The sequence below is a fragment of the Heterodontus francisci genome, chromosome 5 (assembly GCF_036365525.1).
Source record: "Heterodontus francisci isolate sHetFra1 chromosome 5, sHetFra1.hap1, whole genome shotgun sequence".
NCBI lineage: Eukaryota > Metazoa > Chordata > Chondrichthyes > Heterodontiformes > Heterodontidae > Heterodontus > Heterodontus francisci.
In genome coordinates, this window is record NC_090375.1 from 183,107,533 (window position 1) to 183,127,789 (window position 20,257).

Below are 20,257 nucleotides of genomic sequence, written 5' to 3' on the forward strand. Positions count from 1 at the left end.
TCCCATGAAAAAATGTTTTTAAATGTTATTGTGAGCATTTCCCATTGTACATAGTTGGAACCTGATGATGATATTGAGTAGGACCAAAGATTGATTTAAATAAAGCATAAATTGTGTTAAAGATAAGGTATGCATGAGATGCTTTACTGGTTCAACTACCGACTCCTTTTCATGAACATGAAACTGTTTCCTGACTAAATTTAACAGTTGTCAAATCAATTGCTGTTAATAAATAATGTTGAATCTCTCATTTTAAAAATCTATGAATTATTTACCACACAGAAGCTACTTTATATGACAATATATCTGAAGCTTATTACTGGGGAATTGTCAATCTATTCACACATTACATTATGTTTCCCACAACATCATGTGATAACCACTTCACAGCTTTCCCCCTCTTTTGTGGTTTATATTGCCGCAGGAATTCTTGTATGGATTCAGCAAAGTTTACATACTTTCTAGGATCACAATACTTTGCAAATTGCATGGTGCTTACAGATACATGAATTATGGATTGTATGTAGTTCTGTAGGAACATAGGAACGTAGGAAACAGGAGCAGGAGTAGGCCATTCGACCCATCGAGCCTGCTCCGACATTCAAACAGATCGTGGCTGATCATCTACCTCTACGCCACTTTCCCCCACTATCCCATATCCCTTGATGTCATTAATATCCAGAAATCTATCGATTTCTGTCTTGAACATGCTCAATGATTGTTCTTCTACAGCCCAGGGGTAGAGAATTCCAAAGAGTCACCGCCCTCTGAGTTAAGAAATTCACAGTCTTAAATGGCCTACCCTTTATTCTGAGACAGTGTCCCCTGGTTCTAGACTCACCAGCCAGAGGAAACATTCTATCCATGTCTACCCTGTCATGCCCTGGAAGAATTTTGTAAGTTTCAATGGGGTCACCTCTCATTCTTCAAAACTCTAGAGAATACAGGTCCAGTTACTGCAATCTCTCCTCATAAAACAATCCTTCCATCCCAGGGATTAGTCTGGTGAACCTCCATTGCACTCCCTGTATGGCAAGTATATCCATCCTAAGATAAGGAGAGCAAAACCATACACAATACTCCAGGTGCTTGCTGTGTACTTGTTGATCGCACTATATGTTGAAAGTTGATGGGACTGAGGTAAGTGCCATGTGGGAGCTTAGTTCCAGCTGATCGGATGAATGACTATGTGGAGTAGAAACTCTGTTATGGTTTAATCGACCCATTCTAGACACCTACAACTTAACAGCATATTTGTGCATTTTTATACATTTATACAATATATAATTTCCCGCACAAGGTGATGATCATCCTTTGCTATGCTGCGTGCAGAGGGCATAAAAGAAAACTTGCATTGATGTACTACATCACAAAGTGTTTTACATGCAATGAATTATTTTGAAGCGTATTCACTGTACTATATAGGTGAATGCAGCAGCCATTTTGCACACAGTAGAATCCCAATACGTTGCTGAATTTTGAAGTAACATGTTCTTTACATAAAATTGTTGGTCGACCACAACAACATAAAATGGGTTATTGCATTGAAGAAACATTATTGTGTTGTTACGAAGTACTTTGGACTATGTTCTGTGTAGTGGAATACCTCTTAAGCAAGGGCTGTAAATTGAAACAATCTTCAATGACAATAGTAACGTGTACCTGTATTGTGTGATTACTATCATAAAATGTCCCACGGTGTTTTAAATGTGAGAACAAATGGAACAGTAGTAGAATTAGGAGAATTGACCAAAAAACTGGTTTTGTGTAGACTTTTAAAGGTAGAGAAAGAAGTGTTTAGGTAAAGAGGTTAAAGAAGGGAATTTCAGAGGTTGGGGCCTAGATAGTTGAAAGCTCTGCGCCAAGAAAGGAATGGGGGTGAGTGGTGTCAAGGGGGATGCACAGTAGACCAGAATCGGGCTGAAGAAAAATGCAAAGCTAGTGAGGCACAAGACCAAGGTGGGATATGGGGTATGGTAGCATAATGGTTATATTACTAAGCTAGTATTTCAGAGTCCTTGACTAATAAGCCACTGATATGAGTTCAGATCCCACCATGGAAGCAGGAGAATTTAAATTTAATTAAATAATTCTGGAATAAAAAAGCTAATATCAACAATGGTGACCACAAAACTACTGGATTATCATAAAACCCAACTGGTTCGCTAATGTCTTTTAGGGAAGAAAATCTGCTGTCCTTACCTGCTTTGTCCTACATGTGACTCCAGACCAGGGATAGGTACCAACATGTTGCACCACGGTCTTTTGACAAAATTATTTTTGACTCAGCCATGGAAATGCGTGCAATTAATCTGTATATAAACTGTATAGCCAACCTAATGCCATCAAAACACAGTCCGAATTAAAACACATTTCTCCAGATTTAGTGAGATACCTGGCATTGTTTTTGCTTGCACAAGTAGTCAATCGCACACTTGATGAGCGATGCAAAGAATTCGGATTGATGTCTATCTGTCAGGAATTAAACTTGATCTCTTTTTCTCTATCTCTATCTCTCTCTGTCCATTCCTCTCTCCTCTCCCTCTCTCCTCTCTGTGTCCAGCCCTCTCCCCTCTGTCCCCTTTTCTCTTTCCCCTCTTTGCCCCCTTCTCTCTCCCCTCTGTGTCCCCCTCTCTCTCCCTCCTCTCTCCCCTGCACCCTCTCCCCCTCCCTCTCCCACTTCCTGCCACCTCTCCCCCTCCCTCTTCCCCTCCCTCTCTCTCACCTGTCTGTCTCTCTTTCTCTATCCCCCCTTCTTGCTCTCTCACCCATCTTTCTCCCCCTCCATCTCCCTCCCCCCATCTCTCTCCATCCTCTCTCCCTCCACCCACCCCGTCTCTCCACCCCGCCACCTCGCCTCCCCATCTGCCTATAAAAAAACAGCTTGCTCTGGCTCAAAGAAGCCTTGCCTTTAAAGTTCTAGCATTTGTTCCTGTGCGCTATCCTATCTGTTCAGACACGGTCAGCAGCAGCTGATTGACAGTTCCAGTCTTCCCAGCGAGTCCCGCCTGCCCCCCACTCCGATTGGACAGAGGTCTGTGCACAAGCAAACAATTTGCGCTTTTGATTGGCGGGCCGGATACAAAACTTTGGCGGGCTTTAGGAAGTAACCCGATGCCCCGATCCTTTGTAAATACTTTCGTTCCTAATAATGATAAATATCTTGCTTTAAAGACTTGGAGCAAGATATTTAAAATTACCACGGACCACAACATTTTTACCATGAACACTAGTGTCCGTGTACGGACATGTTGCCGACCTCTGCTCCAGACCCACACCAATGTGATTGATTTTTAACTGCCCTCTGAAATGGCCTAGCCAGCCACTCCGTTGTATTTGAGAAAGCAGATTACCATCACCTTCTCAAGGACAATTAGGAATGGACAATAAATGCTGGCTTTGCCAATGCCGCACGTATCGCATGAAATTGCCACATTGGGAGACAGGGAAGTAATGGACATCGGAAAGGATGGGGTGATGAGCGATGAGACTTAATATGGGACAGGACGTAAGTGACAGAGTTTTGAATAAGCTGAATTTGTATAGGGAAACCCTCCGGATGGCAGCAAGGAGACCATTCAAGAAGTTCAGTCCTGAGCAAGCATTACCATGGCGAAGGATTTCAGCTGTGATGGAGATAACATAGAAGTGTAGAACAACAATGCTGCAGAAGTATGCATTGTTACATGTGGTGAGACATGGGTCGCTGCAAGTATATTTGTATTGGAGTTTAGACCCTTGGTGTTTTATTTTTTCAAATAACCTGACAGGGACAGGTTTTCTTGTAGGTTTTAAAACCAGAAAAGTCAATTGTTTATTGATGAATTATGCTTTATCCTAAAATTGACACAATTGTATCCACTTATGCATTTGCTTTCACACATACACACAAGAAGAAACAGATACAGAAAGGAAAAAGGAAAGTGCTTTGTTTAGTGGGGGTTGGGGGGGAGGGGGTAGAAAGGTTATGATAAAACCGTTGAATTCTCTTGAGACTCAAGTTCTAGATGGTTGCAGGCCTGAAATGATTGTAGATTTCTCTCTTGATTGAAAATTCTGTTGAAGATTGTGGTTCACTTCCTGCTCTCTCTGCTGTATAATATGGATTTTTTTTTTCAGCAGGGCATGTGCTTTCTGGCTTGCTGGAATGCCAACTGCTACAAGTAGCTTCACCTTCTGGGCTGCTGTCTCTCTCTCTCTCTCTGGCTGACTTTTTTAAGGTAAACCTGTGCCACTTCTCACCTCCTGTTAGGAGACTTTCTGGTTTCTCCCCATGGTGATTACACAATGGCCCATGACATGGCTACTTAACACCTCCTTTGTTTTAGAAGAAGACATTTCTCATGAAGATCCCCACCTGCCAAGATTGAGACATATTAATTTTGTCATATGAACATCAATTTTAAACTGTTGCTGGAGTGAAGAGATGACTTATTTAAAGAGATCACCGAGAAGATGTGGATCACCATTGCCCAGACCAATCTCTGTTATTGAATCACCCCGCCACTGAGAGCTTTGAAATCCACAAACCGCAGGAGCGGTTGTTCCCAAATAAGGAGTTAGTCACATGACTAACCTACTGGTCGACTTGGAGTTTTGAATTGTGCTCACAGGTCAGTTTGAAGACAGAGACTGCAGATTGCAATTGAACTTGGAACAAGAGCCTCTCTCTAGTCTTGCTCTCCCTCTTTCACTAATCTCCAGTTCCACTGAAGTCAAGCTTTTCCCCTTTATTCTTTCTACTTTTTCTGTCTTTATCTGCGTGTGTGTTTATCGCATATGCATGCTATAGTGGTCACGTTGCATATTCACAGTCGATAACCGAATTAGAGTTAAGATTAATAAACATCCACCTTTCTTGTTTAAATCTAAGAAAACCTGTCTGCTTTGATTTCTTTGCCTTGCAATTGGGGGCTAAAAACACTGTTTTTAAAATTAAATCCAGTTATGGTTAAACCAGGCAAAGGCTAAGAGGGAACCCATTTACCCCTTTCTCACCTGGTCGTAACATATTCATTTCAGGAATGTTTTTAGGATAGGTGTAAGATGGGTTTCATTAACACCTTTTGGCTTTGAAGATTTGTCTTTTCTGTTTGTTATTCTGTTTGGATACACAAAAGGCCAATCTCCTTTTTCTTCGGTGGCCATTTTGGACCATTGTTCACTTTTTAAAATTAAGGTTAATTTGTTAAAGAGAAAGTCCATCTTTTCATAACTCTCAGAGTTAGTCCGTGAATGTTGTAGCATCACACTTCCAATGTGTGTGACACCTCACCCAAAAGGGAAAAAAATATATATTCTTTTAAATCAGAAAAACTTTTATTGAAAGTTTTAATAAATTACACTCAGATTAACACTTTCTAACAAATTGCATGTATGGGTCTGACATCAAGCACACAGTGCATTATTTCCCTATCAAACTCACGTAAAATCAAAATTCAAATATCAAAAGTGCATCAATGTCTTAGCACATGCATACTTATTAACTGTCAAAACTACAATTGGTAAAAATGTAAAATAATTAGCATATGAAGACTTGTAAATCTATCAAAAATTTGTGTTGTGCTGTTCCTGGTCAGAAGTTAATCAGTATATTTCTTTGCATTTCTTTTGGTTACGTGTTGTCAAATTGTGTTGTAGTTTCTCTCACGACAGTTTATATTATTTTAAGAATGTTAATCTCCAGGACCATGTGATTGTTGGTGAAGCTTGTAGTATGCAAATTTCTGTTACTGCTTGTGGCAAGGTTCTCTGTACAAGCTTTAACCCCTTGAATGCTGCTTCCACAATACATGGCATAAACCATTCAGATTCTGGCACTTTGATAGTTATTTCTAGGGTGATAGTGGGTGATACTATGCTTTTTTAGCCCCTGCGAGGCATTTGGGATTTCTTCTGCCCCTAGTTCTGGCTGGGTTCTGACTCTAAATTGTTTGGTTTAATTAGTTTTGGATTTGGAACCTGATTGTGTGATTCTTCAGTGGGTAGATCCATGCTGACCTCACTTTTAGTTCTCCTGTGATTTTCACAAGTGTGGTTCACTTTATGGTATACATACGAACATACAAATTAGGAGCAGGAGTAGGCCACTCAGCCTCTCAAACCTACTCCACCATTCAATAAGTTCATGATTGAACTGATTACTCCACATTCCCACCTACCCTTGATAACCTTTCAGCCCCTTGCTTATCAAGAATCTATCTACGTCTGCCTTAAACATATTCAAAGGCTCTGCTTCCACTGCCTTTTGAGGAAGAGAGTTCCAAAGACTCAAGACCCTCTGAGAGAAAAAAATTTCTCCTCATCTCTCTCTTAAATGGGCGACCCCTTATTTTTAAATAGTGACCCCTAGTTCTAGATTCTCCCACAAGGGGAAACATCCTTTCCACATCCACCCTGTCAAGACCCCTCAGGATCTTATATGTTTCAATCAAGTCACCTCTTACTCTTCTAAACTCCAGCGGAAACAAGCCTAGCCTGCCCAACCTTTACTCATAAGACAACCCGCCGATTCCAGGTATTAGTCTAGTAAACCTTCTCTGAACTGCCTCCAACGCATTTACAACCTTCCTTAAATAAGGAGATCAATACTGTACACAGTACTCCAGATGTGGTCTCACCAATGCCCTGTATAGCTGAGGCATAACCTCCCTACTTTTGTATTCAATTTCCCTTGTGATAAGCAATAACATTCTATTAGCTTTCCTAATTACTTGCTGTACCTGCATACTAACCTTTTGTGATTCATGCACTAGGACACCTGGATCTGTCTGCAGTCCCAGAGCTCTGCAATCTCTCACTATTTAGATAATATGCTTCTTTTTTATTCTTCCTGCCATAATGGACAATTTCACATTTTTCCACATTATACTCCATTTGCCAGGTCTTTGCCCACTCACTTAACCTATCTATATCCCTTTGTAACCTCCTTATGTCCTCTTCACAACTTACTTTCCTACCTGGCTTTGTGTCATCAGCAAATGTAGCAACCATACCGTCAGTCCTTTCATCTAAGTCATTTATATAAATTGTAAAAAGTTGAAGTCACAGCACTGATCCCTGTGGCACACCACTCGTTACATCTTGCCAACCAGAAAATTACCCATTTATGCCTACTGTCTGTTTCCTGTTAGCTAGCCAATCTTCTATCCATGCCAATATGTTACCCCCTACGCCATGAGCTTTTATTTTTATCAATAACCTTTGATGTGGCACCTTATCAAATGCCTTCTGGAAATCTAAGTATAATACATCCACCGGTATGTTACCTTCCCCTTTCCTTTCACTTCAGAGATAGGTGTTTCCCTAATCTGCCCCATGCCCTCTGGGACACTACACCTTCACAGGTGATTGCCCAGCCTCCACTGCACTCCCATATGGCACTTCAACTAGGTGAGACATCTCCCTCACTCTTAGCTTTCTTGTTTGGGAACTTTTCTTGTCCCTATTTAAATCTTTAAAAAGGTTTTCAGCTAACCATATCTTTTCTTTCAGTTTATTAGGCTTTTATCATAGCTTTTTAAAATCTCTTTGGCTGTATCTGGGCCCTTTTAATTTCTTCCAGCTCTATCACCCACTGTGGGATTTTTGGAACTTCCCCAGCCCTCTGCAGTTGTACAGAGTTTTGTTTTCTCCCTTCAGTTTCTCCATTCTCTGTGGACTGCTCTGGACCATCTGGGTGCATACTTTGTTTCCTGCCAAGTCATTGCCCAGCATGAGATCTACCTCCTGCATGGGTAAGCTCAGAATGATTCTGATTGTAATTACCCGGTAACCAACTTACTCTGTAGGTACATTTTAACTAAGGGAACGTTCAAACATTTGCCAGTAAGCCCTTTTACTAATACTATGGCATTTGTTCTGCTTTCCAGTGGCATTTCTGTCAATTTGGCTGCAAGTAGGGCTTGAAAACAACCGGTATCCCTGAGGATGGTTATCTCCTTGTCTGGTGCCTGGGACACAAAAGGAGTCATTTTTCCTTTGTGCAAAAAGTTCTGATATGTGCTCTGCTCTTGTGTTATATTAGAACACATGCTTATAACTTTCAAAACCACAGACACAGCCTTGACTGCAGCACCTCCTGCCCGTTTTTTGGCATACCAACAATTGGCCTGGACATGCCTAGATTTGCCACACTGGAAACATGGCAGGGAGTTTCCTATTAGTTTAGCCCCTGATTCCTCCTTTTAAAATTTGGAGACTGGCTGGATTTTCCTTAGGATCATAGAATCATAGAATGGTTACAGCACAGAAGGAGGCCATTCGGCCTGTCGTGTCTGTGCTGGCTCTCTGCAAGAGCAACTCACCTAGTCCCACTCCGTAGCTTTTCCCCATAGCCCTACAAATTTTTTCTCTTCAGATAATTATCCAATTCTTTATTGACGGCCTCAATTGAATCTGCCACTTAACACTGAGCATTCCCAATCCTAACCACTTGCTGCGCAAAATGATTCTCCTCATGTTACCTCTGGCTCTTTTGCCAATCACCTTAAATCGGTGTCCTCTTCAGCCAATGGGAACAGTTTCTCTTTATCTACTTGTCATGCTCACGAGAAGTGCAGTGAATTTCTGCTTCTTCTGCATCCCTGCTATCTCTCCCTAGCTTGTATGAGTTACTAGACTCAAATTCATTCTGAGTTAGGGATTTATGTATTAATTCTAGTCGTCGGCCATTTTTGTGGCTTCCCTTACTCTTATGACTCTTTGTTCTTCGATGTGTGTTCTTATTCTATTTGCAATGCTATTTTTAAACTCTTCCAGCAACATCACTTCTCTCAAATTTTCATATGAGGGTTCTAGCTCGAGACATCGTATCCAGCGATCAAAACCCATATGTTTGATTCTTTTAAATTCAAGGTAAGTCTGTGTGGGTCTTTTCCAGATGTGTCAGAATTTCTGTTTAAATGCTTCTAGTACCAACTCATATGTGTTTTGAATTTCTGTTTTAGTTTGATCATAATCAGAGGATCTTTCTTCTAATGAGGGAAAAAGCTTCATGAGCCTGACCCATGAACTCGCCTTGTAAGGGTAGAGTCCAAAATTCTTTTGATCATTTTAGTCTGGTAGCTATTTTCTCAAGAGATAAAATATGACTCAACCTCCTCCTCATTACATTTTGGCACTAGTCTTGAGTGTCTCAGCACAGCAAAGTTTTGCTCTGAATTGGGGATAAGGTTTGAGTGGCTGGCAGCATTTTCATTTTGGGTTTTCAGTCTCTGTAACTCAAACCTTCTTGCTGCTTCCTCTCTTTGCATCTCCCATTCCTCTTTTTCCTTTTGAAACTTGAATTTCCTTTCTTTCTTTTCCTTTTGAAACTCTCTTTCCTCTTTTTTCTTTTGAAACTGAAATGCCTTTTCTTTGTTTTTCACCTGTGATTGGATTTTAGCTAGAGTTATTTTTTTCAGATTCTGATTTGAGGTTTTCTTCTTCTAGTTCAGGGGTAAGTTTAAAATGGTTGGCTAGACTTTTCACCAGTTCAGGTTTCTTTCCTTTTTGTCTGAAAGTGATTCCCACCTCTGTAGCTAAGCTTTATAAATCTTCAACACTTAATTTGTTTAACTTATCATGAGGTATCTCTCCCTGCTCTACAAACTTTCTAGCATTAAATGTGGCCATCTCTTTTGTTTCTAGCACCGTAGAGAAAAACAGAAGAATACAAGAAAACTTGTGTGTTTATTTTTCCACAATTTTAGAGGTCAATTTTCCTCCCATTTTCCAAATCTCCGTTTGTCTGGCAGTTCAGATCCCGGCTTCAAACCCAGAATTTGTTACGGCCATGTGGTGCGACGTGACTGGTGCCCACTGTTCAACTCCCCACCTGATCACAGCTAGTGTATTTGTATTAGAGTTTAGCCCCTTGGTGTTTTATTTTTCAAACAACCAGACAGCGACAGGTTTTCATGCAGGTTTTACAAACAGAAAAAACAATTATTATTGCTTAATATGCCTTATCCTGAAATTGTCACAACTGCATCCATTCATGCATTCGCACGCGCGCGCACACACACACACACACACACACACACACACACACACACACACACACACACACACACACACACACACACACACACACACACACACACCAGAGAAGGGAAAGATGAAGGGTTTTTTTTGGTGGTGGGGGGGGGGGGGGGGCGGTTATGATAAACCTGTTTAATTCTCTTGAAACTCATGTTCTAGATGGTTGCAGGCCTGAAATGATTGTAGATTTCTCTCTTGTTTGAACGTTCTGTTGAATTTGGTGGGTCACTTCCAGCTCCCTCTGCTGTATAATCCAGATGTCAGATTTTTTCAGCAGGGCATGTGCCATCTGGCTTGCTGGAATGCCAGCTGTTACAAGTAGCTTCACCTTCTGGGTCAGTTTCTCTCTCTCTCTCTCTCTCTCTGGATCTCTTTTTTTAAGGTAAAACTGTGTCACTTCTCACCTTCTGTTAGGAGACTTTCTCGTTTCCCCCATGGTGATCAGACAATGGCCCAAAATGTAGCCACTTGTTTTAGAAGAGACATTCGATTTTGGAATGTTTTTACGATAGGTGCAAGATGGGTTTCATTAACACCTTTTGGCTTTGAAGATCTGTCCTTTGTCTATTTTTTTGATAGGCACAAAAGCAGATTGTATATTAATAAGAGGTATAAATTGGAATACTTCCTCTCCTGGAGATATCTTCTGATTTGTTTTTGTTTAAATTTTTGTATGGGAAATACTTTACATCGTAAATATTTCTGCCTGAAGTTATACTCTCAAATCAAAAGATACGTTCCCTTTCTCTCTCTGTTTTCTCTCTCTTAATCCAATCCTTCTCTCCCTCTCTTTATTTCTCTTTCTGTATCTGATTTGATATTGAATTCACCCTCCTTCTAAGTCATTCCTATGATTATTTCCCAATCCTTAAACTTCATTGGTTAAAGAAATATCCTGTTGGTTGTCTAGTTTTCTCTGCTCTCAGAGGGCCTGTTTCCTATTATCAGCTCCCACTTTCAGCAACTCTGTGGCAAAAATGTTTTAGGCTGAAGGGTGTAAGGACAGGTCTAATTAATAGCAGACACCATTAGATGCCCTGCAGCAAAATCTGGCCCAAAGCAAATTCAAAAATCAAGCCATCATCAAAATACTCAGTTGCTTAAAAGGAGAATATGCTTCAAATTTATGTTTTATCCTTGGCCCCCTCCTATTTCTTAGCTACAAGCTGCCCCTCGGTGATCTCATTCAAAAACACAATACCAGGTTCCACATGTATGCTGTGAACACCCAGCTCTACCTCAACACCATTTCTCTTGCTCCCTCCACTGTCCCTGATTTGTCACAATGCTTGTCCAACATTCAGTCCTGGATGAGCAGAAATTTCCTCCAACTAAATATTGGGGAGGTCCAAGCCATTGTCACAGAATCACAAAATCACAGAATTGTTACAGTGCAGAGGAGGCCATTCGGCCCATTGTGTCTGCACCGGCAATAGCAATTCACTCAGTTCCATTCCCCCGCCTTCTCCCCGGAACCCTGCACATTCTTCCTTTTCATATTATCTTCAGTCCTCACCACGAACTCCAGCCACTGACTCCATCCTTCACCCTGGTCACTGTCTGAGGATGAACCAGATCCTCCACAATCATGACATCCTACCTGACCATAAGATGAGCTTCCAACCACATATCCACTCCATCATCAAGACCACTACTTCCAGTTCCTTAACATTGCTTGTCTTCATCCCAGCCTCATCTATGCCTTTGTTACCTCTGGATTTGACTATATGAATGCTATCTTGGTCAGCCTACTATCTACCATCCTCCATAAACTTGAACTCTACGAAAATTCTGCTGCCTGTATTCTAACTCACACCAAGTCCCGTTCACCCATTGCTCTTGTGTTCACTAACCTACACTGGCTACTGGACTGGCAATACATCGATTTTAAAATTCTCATCCTTGTTTTCGAATCACTCCATGGCCTCATCCCTCCCGATCGCTGTATCAGTTTATCTACCTCTCCATCTCTATTTCCCAGCTCTACAACCCTCTGAGATCTTTGTTCTTCTCCAATTCTGGCCTCTTGAACATCCCCGATTTTAATTGCTCCACTATTGGCAGAACTGCTTTCAGCTGCCTGGGCCCCAGTGTTGGGAATTCTCTCCCTTATCCTTTCTGCTTTGCTACCATTCTTTCCTCCTTTAAGAGGCTCCTTAAAACCTGCCCCTTTGCACAAGCTTTTGATAAAGCTCCTGTGAAGCACCTTGGGTTGTTTTAGTACATTAAAAGTGCTATGTAAATGGAAGTTGTTGTTAAAATACAAACAGACGCAAAAGGACAGCAAAATAACAACTTTAAGGTTCTCTCGTAAATTGAAAATGAAGATCTCCTTTCATTAATTTTGGGTTATGATGCTTATCAAAAGTTAAGTTCTATTTCAATTGAGATTATGTTAATTAATACTGACTTAAATTTCACACATTTAAACACAAACAAAAAGTTGATGACTTATAATTCATCATGAGTAAAGTGTTGACATAATGCAGATGTATTTTTTGATTTTCCATGAGTCTCCTAGTGTAAGGGAATTTTCACAATCTCACTGGAAATAACTAAATTCTCAGTTACATATTGCTTCAATTACTTAAATGTTTGGAAATTCTGCCTTGTGTTAAAAGTAAAAGATGCAAAAATTAATCTAATAATGCATGTAGATATTTACTTCTGTACAAAGTATCCAAGAAAAATTGTGCTGTAAGCTGGAGATTGGGGTGGGGCTGGGCTATTTGGGATTGAGTTTGGGTTTGTTGCATGTTTGGGCTGGGTCACATTTAGGGCTTGGTCCTTATTTGGGCTGGGCTACAGTTGGGGTTTGGTTTACCTGTCTGCATCTTATCATTTCATCAAAATTAGTAAACAGCATTCAGCTGCTTTGAGTGTGTATGATTAGCTAACTCTTCAATTTACAGAGGTATACGTAAATAGTGCATTAGTGTGCAGTCAGCATTATATTGAGGTTTAGAAAGAAGTTAACCTATTTATCTCCCTGCCTATCTGTTCCTTCATTAACTGGGCTTCTTGAGTAACGTACTAACTTGGTCAAGAGAATAGTTAGCTGATTCATTCCCAAGTTTCTGTCAAAAACATTTGCATTATCCACCATATATCTATTAAACTGACTTGGAGATGATTCTTTCAAGCAAATCTGCATTGCAAGTAACTTTGATGTAGACATAAATGCACAGAATTTCTCAATTGCTCTTAGCAAACAATAGTACATGTAACACCTATTTCTATGGGATTTTTTGGTTCCAAAATTTGACTGGAAAAAAGCCAACTTGCGTTGATACTTGGGGATTTCAGTAAATCAAACCCAATCAAACAGAAATCTGTACATGGGTGGAGTACGGTTTATGTGTTGAAGTGGGAGGGTGTGGATCGGATGATGAAGGGAGTTAGTCAAAATGACCAGTTAATGACTGGAAATTGAATTTCAAGACAAAAAAAGTGCTGCTTCAACATTTCCACCAAAATATGCATAAACTCAGCTAAGTAATGCATAGGCATTGAAAGTATAAATTAAAAATGAAAAACTTTAGTGAAAACCTCATCTCTGCTATTGGCCTAAAACTGTTGATTGCCAAGAAATTAAAGTTTATTTAATAAAACTAGTAATCAATATATTGGCTAAAACAAGTTAAACTGGGGACTGGGACTATCTGGAACTGACCTTTGGAGTAATATTGGGCTAACCACCTGCACAAAAAACATCATTACAAGTGCCGCCTTAAGGAAGAAACACTAATTCATGGAATACACAGATAGTTTGACCAAACTAAAATATGTGCAAGTAAAAAATAAAACTAAATCATAATTCATTTTTCCTTGTTGATTATAAGCCTCTTATGGTGCCCACTGGCCAAGGAAGACCTTAAATGTACTGCGGACACTGTGTGAACCTGCTCCAGGGCCAACTAGCCGGGCAAGGAAAGTAACATCATCGCATGCCGCCAAGGCTAAGGAACAGAAACAGGGCATTTGATCTAACAGATCAAAGCTGGTGTTTATGCTCCACATGAACCTTCTGCCACCCCTCTTCATATAATCAGCATACCCTTCTATACCTTTCTCCTTTGTATGCTTATCTAGTTTCCCTTAATTGCATCTATACTATTCACTTTAACTACTCACTGTGATAGTGAGTTCCACATTCTCACCACTCTTTTAGTAAAGAAGTTTCTGCTGAATTCCCTATTGGATTTATTAGTGATTATCTTATATTGATGGTTCCTGGTTTTGGTCTCCTCCACAAGTAGAAACATTTTCTCCACATCTCCCCTATTGAACCCTTCCATTTTCTTGAATACCTCAATAAGGTCACTCGTCAGTCTCTTTTTTCTAAAGAGCCCCAGTCTGTTCAGACTTCTCTGATAGTTATAAGCTCGCAGTTCTCGTATCATCCTTGTGAATCCTTTTTTGCACCTTCTCTAATGCCTCTATATCCTTTTTATAAGATGCATCCTGGACCTATGGATAACTGGGAACTGGCTAGTGCGATGCAATAAGAAATATCTTGTTTATCTCAATGCTGTTTGCTGCTGATGGCCTGGTCTTCCTCAGTTGACAGCATTTTAAAGATACTGTGATGTTATCCCAAGAGCTGGTGGCAATGCAAACCCAGATTTTGCTTCCTTCCTAGTTCTCCCAGCACTGAGTTATGCCATCTTTTGAAATGCTTTGAAGACAGACCTCATACCTCAATTGTTCCGTGGTATGCATACATGTGACTTTCTTGCACAACGAAGAGCCCACTGTGCTCAGTTACATGATCGCCATTTCTGACACCATGCTTGATAACGTAGGATATGAAAAGATAATTACACAAGGAATCTAACATTAAAATAGCCTGGCTAACCTCACTTTAATCTAGGGCATTAAATGTAACTTTCGCCTGTATGAAGTCAAACACAACTGGCGTTGAGTGTTATTGTGTTACATTCACCTGTCATGATTTAAATTATGCCAGTTAACTATATCTACTAAGTACTTTATGTGCTTCTTAATGCTGAATCTTCTTGTTAACACTGCTCAAAAAAAAAAATCAGTTTTCCGAACCGATGTTTGCAACGCCCGACTACTTCATTTTCACTTGATAAAGATCTGTAGACTTCAGAACAAACACCGGAGATTTAAACAACTGGCTTCAAAACTATGATATGAAATGTTATGCGAAATATAAACCCGAAAGCTTCAATTTCCAGCTTCGATGAGCTGGAGCCCAATGTTTGGTTCGTTAAATAGCTTTTCTCTTGACACGCAGGTTGAAGTAAATACTTTGGCTATTTCCCAAAGCACAGCGCTGGGTCAGCTTTATTATTTACACAGCAATCAATTCACTTTCTGGTCAAAGGGGACATTTCCGTATCAGCGGCCGCGGTGCCAATTACTATCAAAACTTCAACTCCCACAACAATCAGCTTCACTCGTATTTTACTCCCAACAAGTAATGCTTCTTATTAATGCTCCACCTGGTTTTATATGTGAAAAACACACACCCGAGACTTTATTGCTAGAGGGCAACAGGCGTCTCAATATTGGGATCATTGAAGCCAGTCCTGTATGACTCAGGTGTGGGCGGTGGCTGAGGGTGTAACCTTTTTGCGCCCAGAATTGGGGGCGGGGTTTCTGGAGCTAAAGGGGAATTCTTCCAGAAATTTTACAGTATCGCGGGAAGGCGTGGAGACGGCGGATGGTCTCTCTTCCCGTGCGATCGGCTGGATTGTGCTTTTTATTTTGTGGCGGGTCGACCTGAGGAGTATTTGGAGTGCGGAGGGGAAGCGCAGCTGCAGCGATGAGTTTGCGCGGCTCGCAGTCGGCACTGAACCGCCGCTCGGTGTCGGGTCGTTTTTATAGTGTTCGTTCGACTGGCGACTACTCCAGCCGCAGCGATGGAGGGGGAGACGTGTTCATGACCATGCAGCAGCAGTACGCAGGTGGAGGTGGAGGTGACATGCACCTGTCCGGACAGCCCCTGTACAGTATGACAGGGATTGGTGTGGACTCACCCGCAAGCACTCATACCCGAATGGCGTACCACTCGAGGAACCCCCGCATCTCAGAAAGAAGGGACTATGATCTGGTCGAAACCCCGTACTCCGGGTAAAGAAAAACTTAATTCCTTCCTTTCCCTGCAGTATTTATTTTTCGAAACAATTTGACGAACTTTGTGGCAAAATTATTTTCTATTTGCTTTCTGCTTTATTGTCTTTAAAATGTTTTGGTATCTTTTTTGGGCGGGTGGGGGGAGAGAAAGAAGATTTTAAAACTTTTTTTTTGGAGGGGTAAGAAGAGGAAGTGGGTGTGGAGAGTAAACTCTGTTGGGTGTGTTCCGAGGGAGTGGTTTCTGGAATGCTACAAAATGGGCACCTGGTTGAGAGCTTTACCTACATTGGGCGTGTCAAGCTTTTGCTGCAGCTTTTTAGCAAAATAAATTTGTGATGAAAGCCAAGTGTGTTGTGCCAGGTTGTCTATTTGAAGTCAATAACTGACTGGAATCACATCTTTTTTGAGGGATGTCTATATTTTCAGTTTTTAAAATTAAATAATTTATGGTATACCTTGAAAAAGTGACAAACTTTCACAAATAAACACCTTGCAGCATGTGCTTGGAGTAGGGATTTTTGTCCTGGAGAATGTTTGTTCAACTCACATCATTTAAAACAGATTATCTGGTCATAGTCACAGTGCCATTTGTAGGTCCTTGCCATGCACAAATTGGCCGCTGGGCTTCCTACAACAGCGACTGTATTTCAAAAGTAATTCTTTGGCTGCAAAGTGCTTTCGGCCATCTTGAGGTCACAAAAACCTATTTCCACCTCTAACACAGCCCATCTCTGTTCTACCAAGGCTCATCTGCTGAAACCCTAATCCATGCTTGTCTAACTTCTGGACTCAAGGCTATTTCAATGCATTGCTGGCCAGCCTCCCACATTCCGTAAACTTCAGCTCATCCAAAACTCTACTGCTTGTATCTTAACTCGCACTATGTCCTGTTTGCCTATCTTCCCTGTGCTTGTTGACCTATATTGTCCCGTGTTCTGACAAAACCTGAGGTTTAAAATTGCCATCTTTGTTTGCAAGTCCCTTGCCATTCCCTTTCTCTGTAATCTGTTTTAGTGCTACAACCTTCTGAGATCTCTGTGCTCCTCCTTTTCTGCCCTCTTATGCATCCCAGATTTTAATTGTTCCACCATTGGTAGCTGTGCTTTCTGCTACCTAGGTCCTAAGCTCTGGAATTTCCTCCCTAAACCTTTCCAACTCTGTACCCCTCTCTCCCCCTTTTAAGATGCTGCTTAAAATCTACGTCTGACCAAGCTTTTGGTCACCCTTCATAATATCTCCTTGTCTGGGGTGGTGTCAATGTTTGATGATGCTCCTGTGAAGTGTCTTAGATTGCATTTATATAATGCATCCCATCTTCCTCTTTTTCACTTTTTTTGTGAGGGAATGGAGAACTTTGCAAATTACTGACACATCTTAGGGGTGCTATTTAAATGTTCTGAGGGATATTGGCCTTACTAATGATAGAGAGACTGTCAGCTGACAAAATGAAAACAGTGTTATGGAGTCATATAATTGTCGATAATTTTTTTTACAGTGCTACTAAGCTAACAATCAGAGCAAAACGAGGATTAGTCAGAAATCTGATGTGCATGGGTTTTCTCAAGATCCTTTAACCTATCTCCATCCAAAAAACCCCAGTTTGAAATCCAGAGACCTAGAGATTTATTAACCCCTGAACTCAAATACTTTTTCCAAGTGGCTGTTTGCGAAATGTTTAATTTTTTCAGCTAAAATATGGTTAGATGTTTTAAGTAGACACTATGTACAACTACTCCATGCACCTTTTGAACTACAGTATTCAGGATTTATTTTAGCACTTAAAATATTAGAAATATTTATACTAACAATTTAGTGTGGTTACTTGACATATTAGGGTTGAAATGTACCAATGTATAAGAACAACAACTTGTATTTATATAGCACCTTTTTAATGCAATAAAATATCCCAAGGTGCTTTGCAGGAGCATTATAAAACAAAATCTGACACTGAGCCACATAAGGAGATATTGGGGCAGATGATCAAAAGTTTTGATTGGAGAGGTAGGTTTTAAAGAGGAAAGGTTTAGGAAGGAATTCCTAAGCTAAGGACTTGGCAGCTGAAGGCACAGCAACTAAGGGTGGAGTAATTAAAATCGGGAATGCTGAGGAGGCCGCAATTAGACAAGCGCAGATATCAAAGTTGTGGAGATTAGAGAGAGGGAGGGGCAAGGCTTTGGAGGGATTTGAAAACAAGGATGAGATTTTTAAAATAGAGATGTTTCTTCACAGAGCCAATATAGGTCAGCGAGCACAGGGGTGATTGGTGAATGGGACTTGGTACAAGGGTAGCAGTGTTTTGGATGACCTCAAGTTTAGAAATGAGGGAGACAGGCTAGGAGTGCATTGGAATAGTCAAGTCTAGAAGTAACAAAGATGGGGAACAGGATTTCAGTAGCAGGTGAGCTGAAGTAGGGGCAGGGTCGGGCGATGTTAGAGGCAGAAATGGTGGCGCAGATGTGTGGTCAGAAGTTGATTTGGGGTCAAATATGATACCAAGGTTGTGAATAGTCTGGTTCAGCCTCACATTTGCCAGGGAGTGAGATGGAGTTGGTGGCGAGGGAGTGGAGTTTGTGCCAGGGACTGAAGACAATGTCTTCAATCTTACCCAATATTTAGTTAGGGGAAATTTCTGCTCGACCAATGCAACCAGGTGAGAGCAGTCCCACCCAGTTGGATGACAGTGGAGAGCTGTTGGAGGAGGATGGTGTGGTTAACTGTGTTGAAGGCTGCAGACAAGTCAAGATGGATGAGAAGGGATAGTTTACCATGGTCAGAGTAATGTAGGATGTCTTTTGTGACTTTGACAAGAGCTGTTTTGGTACTGTGGCAAGGTGGAAAATTATTTGGAGGGATTCAAACATTAAGTTCTGAGAAAGATGAGCACGGATTCGGGAAGTGACCAGATGTTAAAGGACTTGGGAGAGGAAAGGGAAGTTGGAGATGGGGGTGATGATTTGCAAGGACAGTGGGGTTGAGGGTTGATTCTTTTAGGAGAGGGGTGATGATGGCAGATTTGTCTTGAGTACCTGGTACAGTACTTGAAGAGAGAGAACCTTAACAATATCAGCTAACATGGGAGCCAGAAAGGAACATTGGGTGATCAGTACTTCAGTAGGAAGAAGGTTGAGGGAGCAGCAAGTGAGTCTCATGGACAAATGAGCTCAGAGAGGGCATGAGGGGAAATGGGAGAGAAACTAGAGAAAGATGCGAGTTCAGGGCTAGGATAGGGAAGGGAGGTGGCAAAGGCAGCTGATCGGGTGATCTTAACCTTGGTCATAAAAATGCCTATGAGCTCCTCGTACTTGCTGTTTTGAGGCAAGGGTGGAGGAAACAGGGGAGAGGGGTTTAAGAATATGGTTTGTAGTAGTGAAAAGAAGCTGGGGTTTTCTTTGCATTTCAGGATGATTCTGGAATAGTGAGCAGTTTTAGCAGACGAGTATAGGACCCAATAGTGCATTATGTGGTCCAACCAGATCTGGTGATAAATGGCTAAACCTGTTGTCCGCCATCTCTGTTCAAGTTTGCATTCTTTGGATTTAAGGGAGTAGTGATGAGGGCTGCACAGGGTGAATGATCAGGGTGAGAGAGAAGGAGAGTAATGGTTTTCATGAGCACTGAGGTATCAAAGAGGAAGCGAGTGTGTGATTGATAGCTGCAGAAAAGTTATGGTGCAGAGAGGACCAAAAGCTAGACAGTTGGGATTTTGCAAGTGCAGTTGTAAGTAAATTGGTAGAGTTTTTTTCCCATGGTGGACACAGAAGGAAGTGGGATTGGGAGGGGGAAGGATGGTGGATGTGGGTGGAGAGTGATACTGGGAAGTGATCAGAGATGGTCTTGTCTTTCATTGATATGATGCGAGTTGTGAGGCCATGTGAGACAGCAAGGTCAAGGAGGGAACCATGAATATGGGTTGGGGAGTTTACATGGAGGGAGAGATTAAGGGAGGTTAGGAGGGCATGAACTCAGAGGGGAGAGTGTCATGAATTGAGATGGAGGTTAAAATCACTAAGAATGAGAAGTCGCTCAGGGCCGAGGATGAAGGAAAAAAAACAACGACAATATCTGTTAGAAAACTTGAATGGTACTTGGATGGGTGGTAGAGAATGACAATTTTAAATGAAAGGTGAGG

At 41.2% G+C, this 20,257-nt stretch overlaps 1 protein-coding gene across 4 annotated transcripts in view; it reads left to right on the forward strand.

Annotated features, from left to right (window-relative positions):
• Nucleotides 1–15,675: 15,675 nt before the first annotated feature.
• Nucleotides 15,676–20,257, forward strand: part of dspa (desmoplakin a) — a 105,468-nt gene continuing 100,886 nt past the window's right edge. For all 4 annotated transcript variants that reach the window (XM_068032445.1, XM_068032448.1, XM_068032447.1 and 1 more), the window contains exon 1: nucleotides 15,676–16,125. In XM_068032445.1, the coding sequence (XP_067888546.1) occupies nucleotides 15,818–16,125 (308 nt within the window). In that variant the 5' untranslated portion in view covers nucleotides 15,676–15,817. The remainder of the gene's footprint in view (nucleotides 16,126–20,257) is intronic.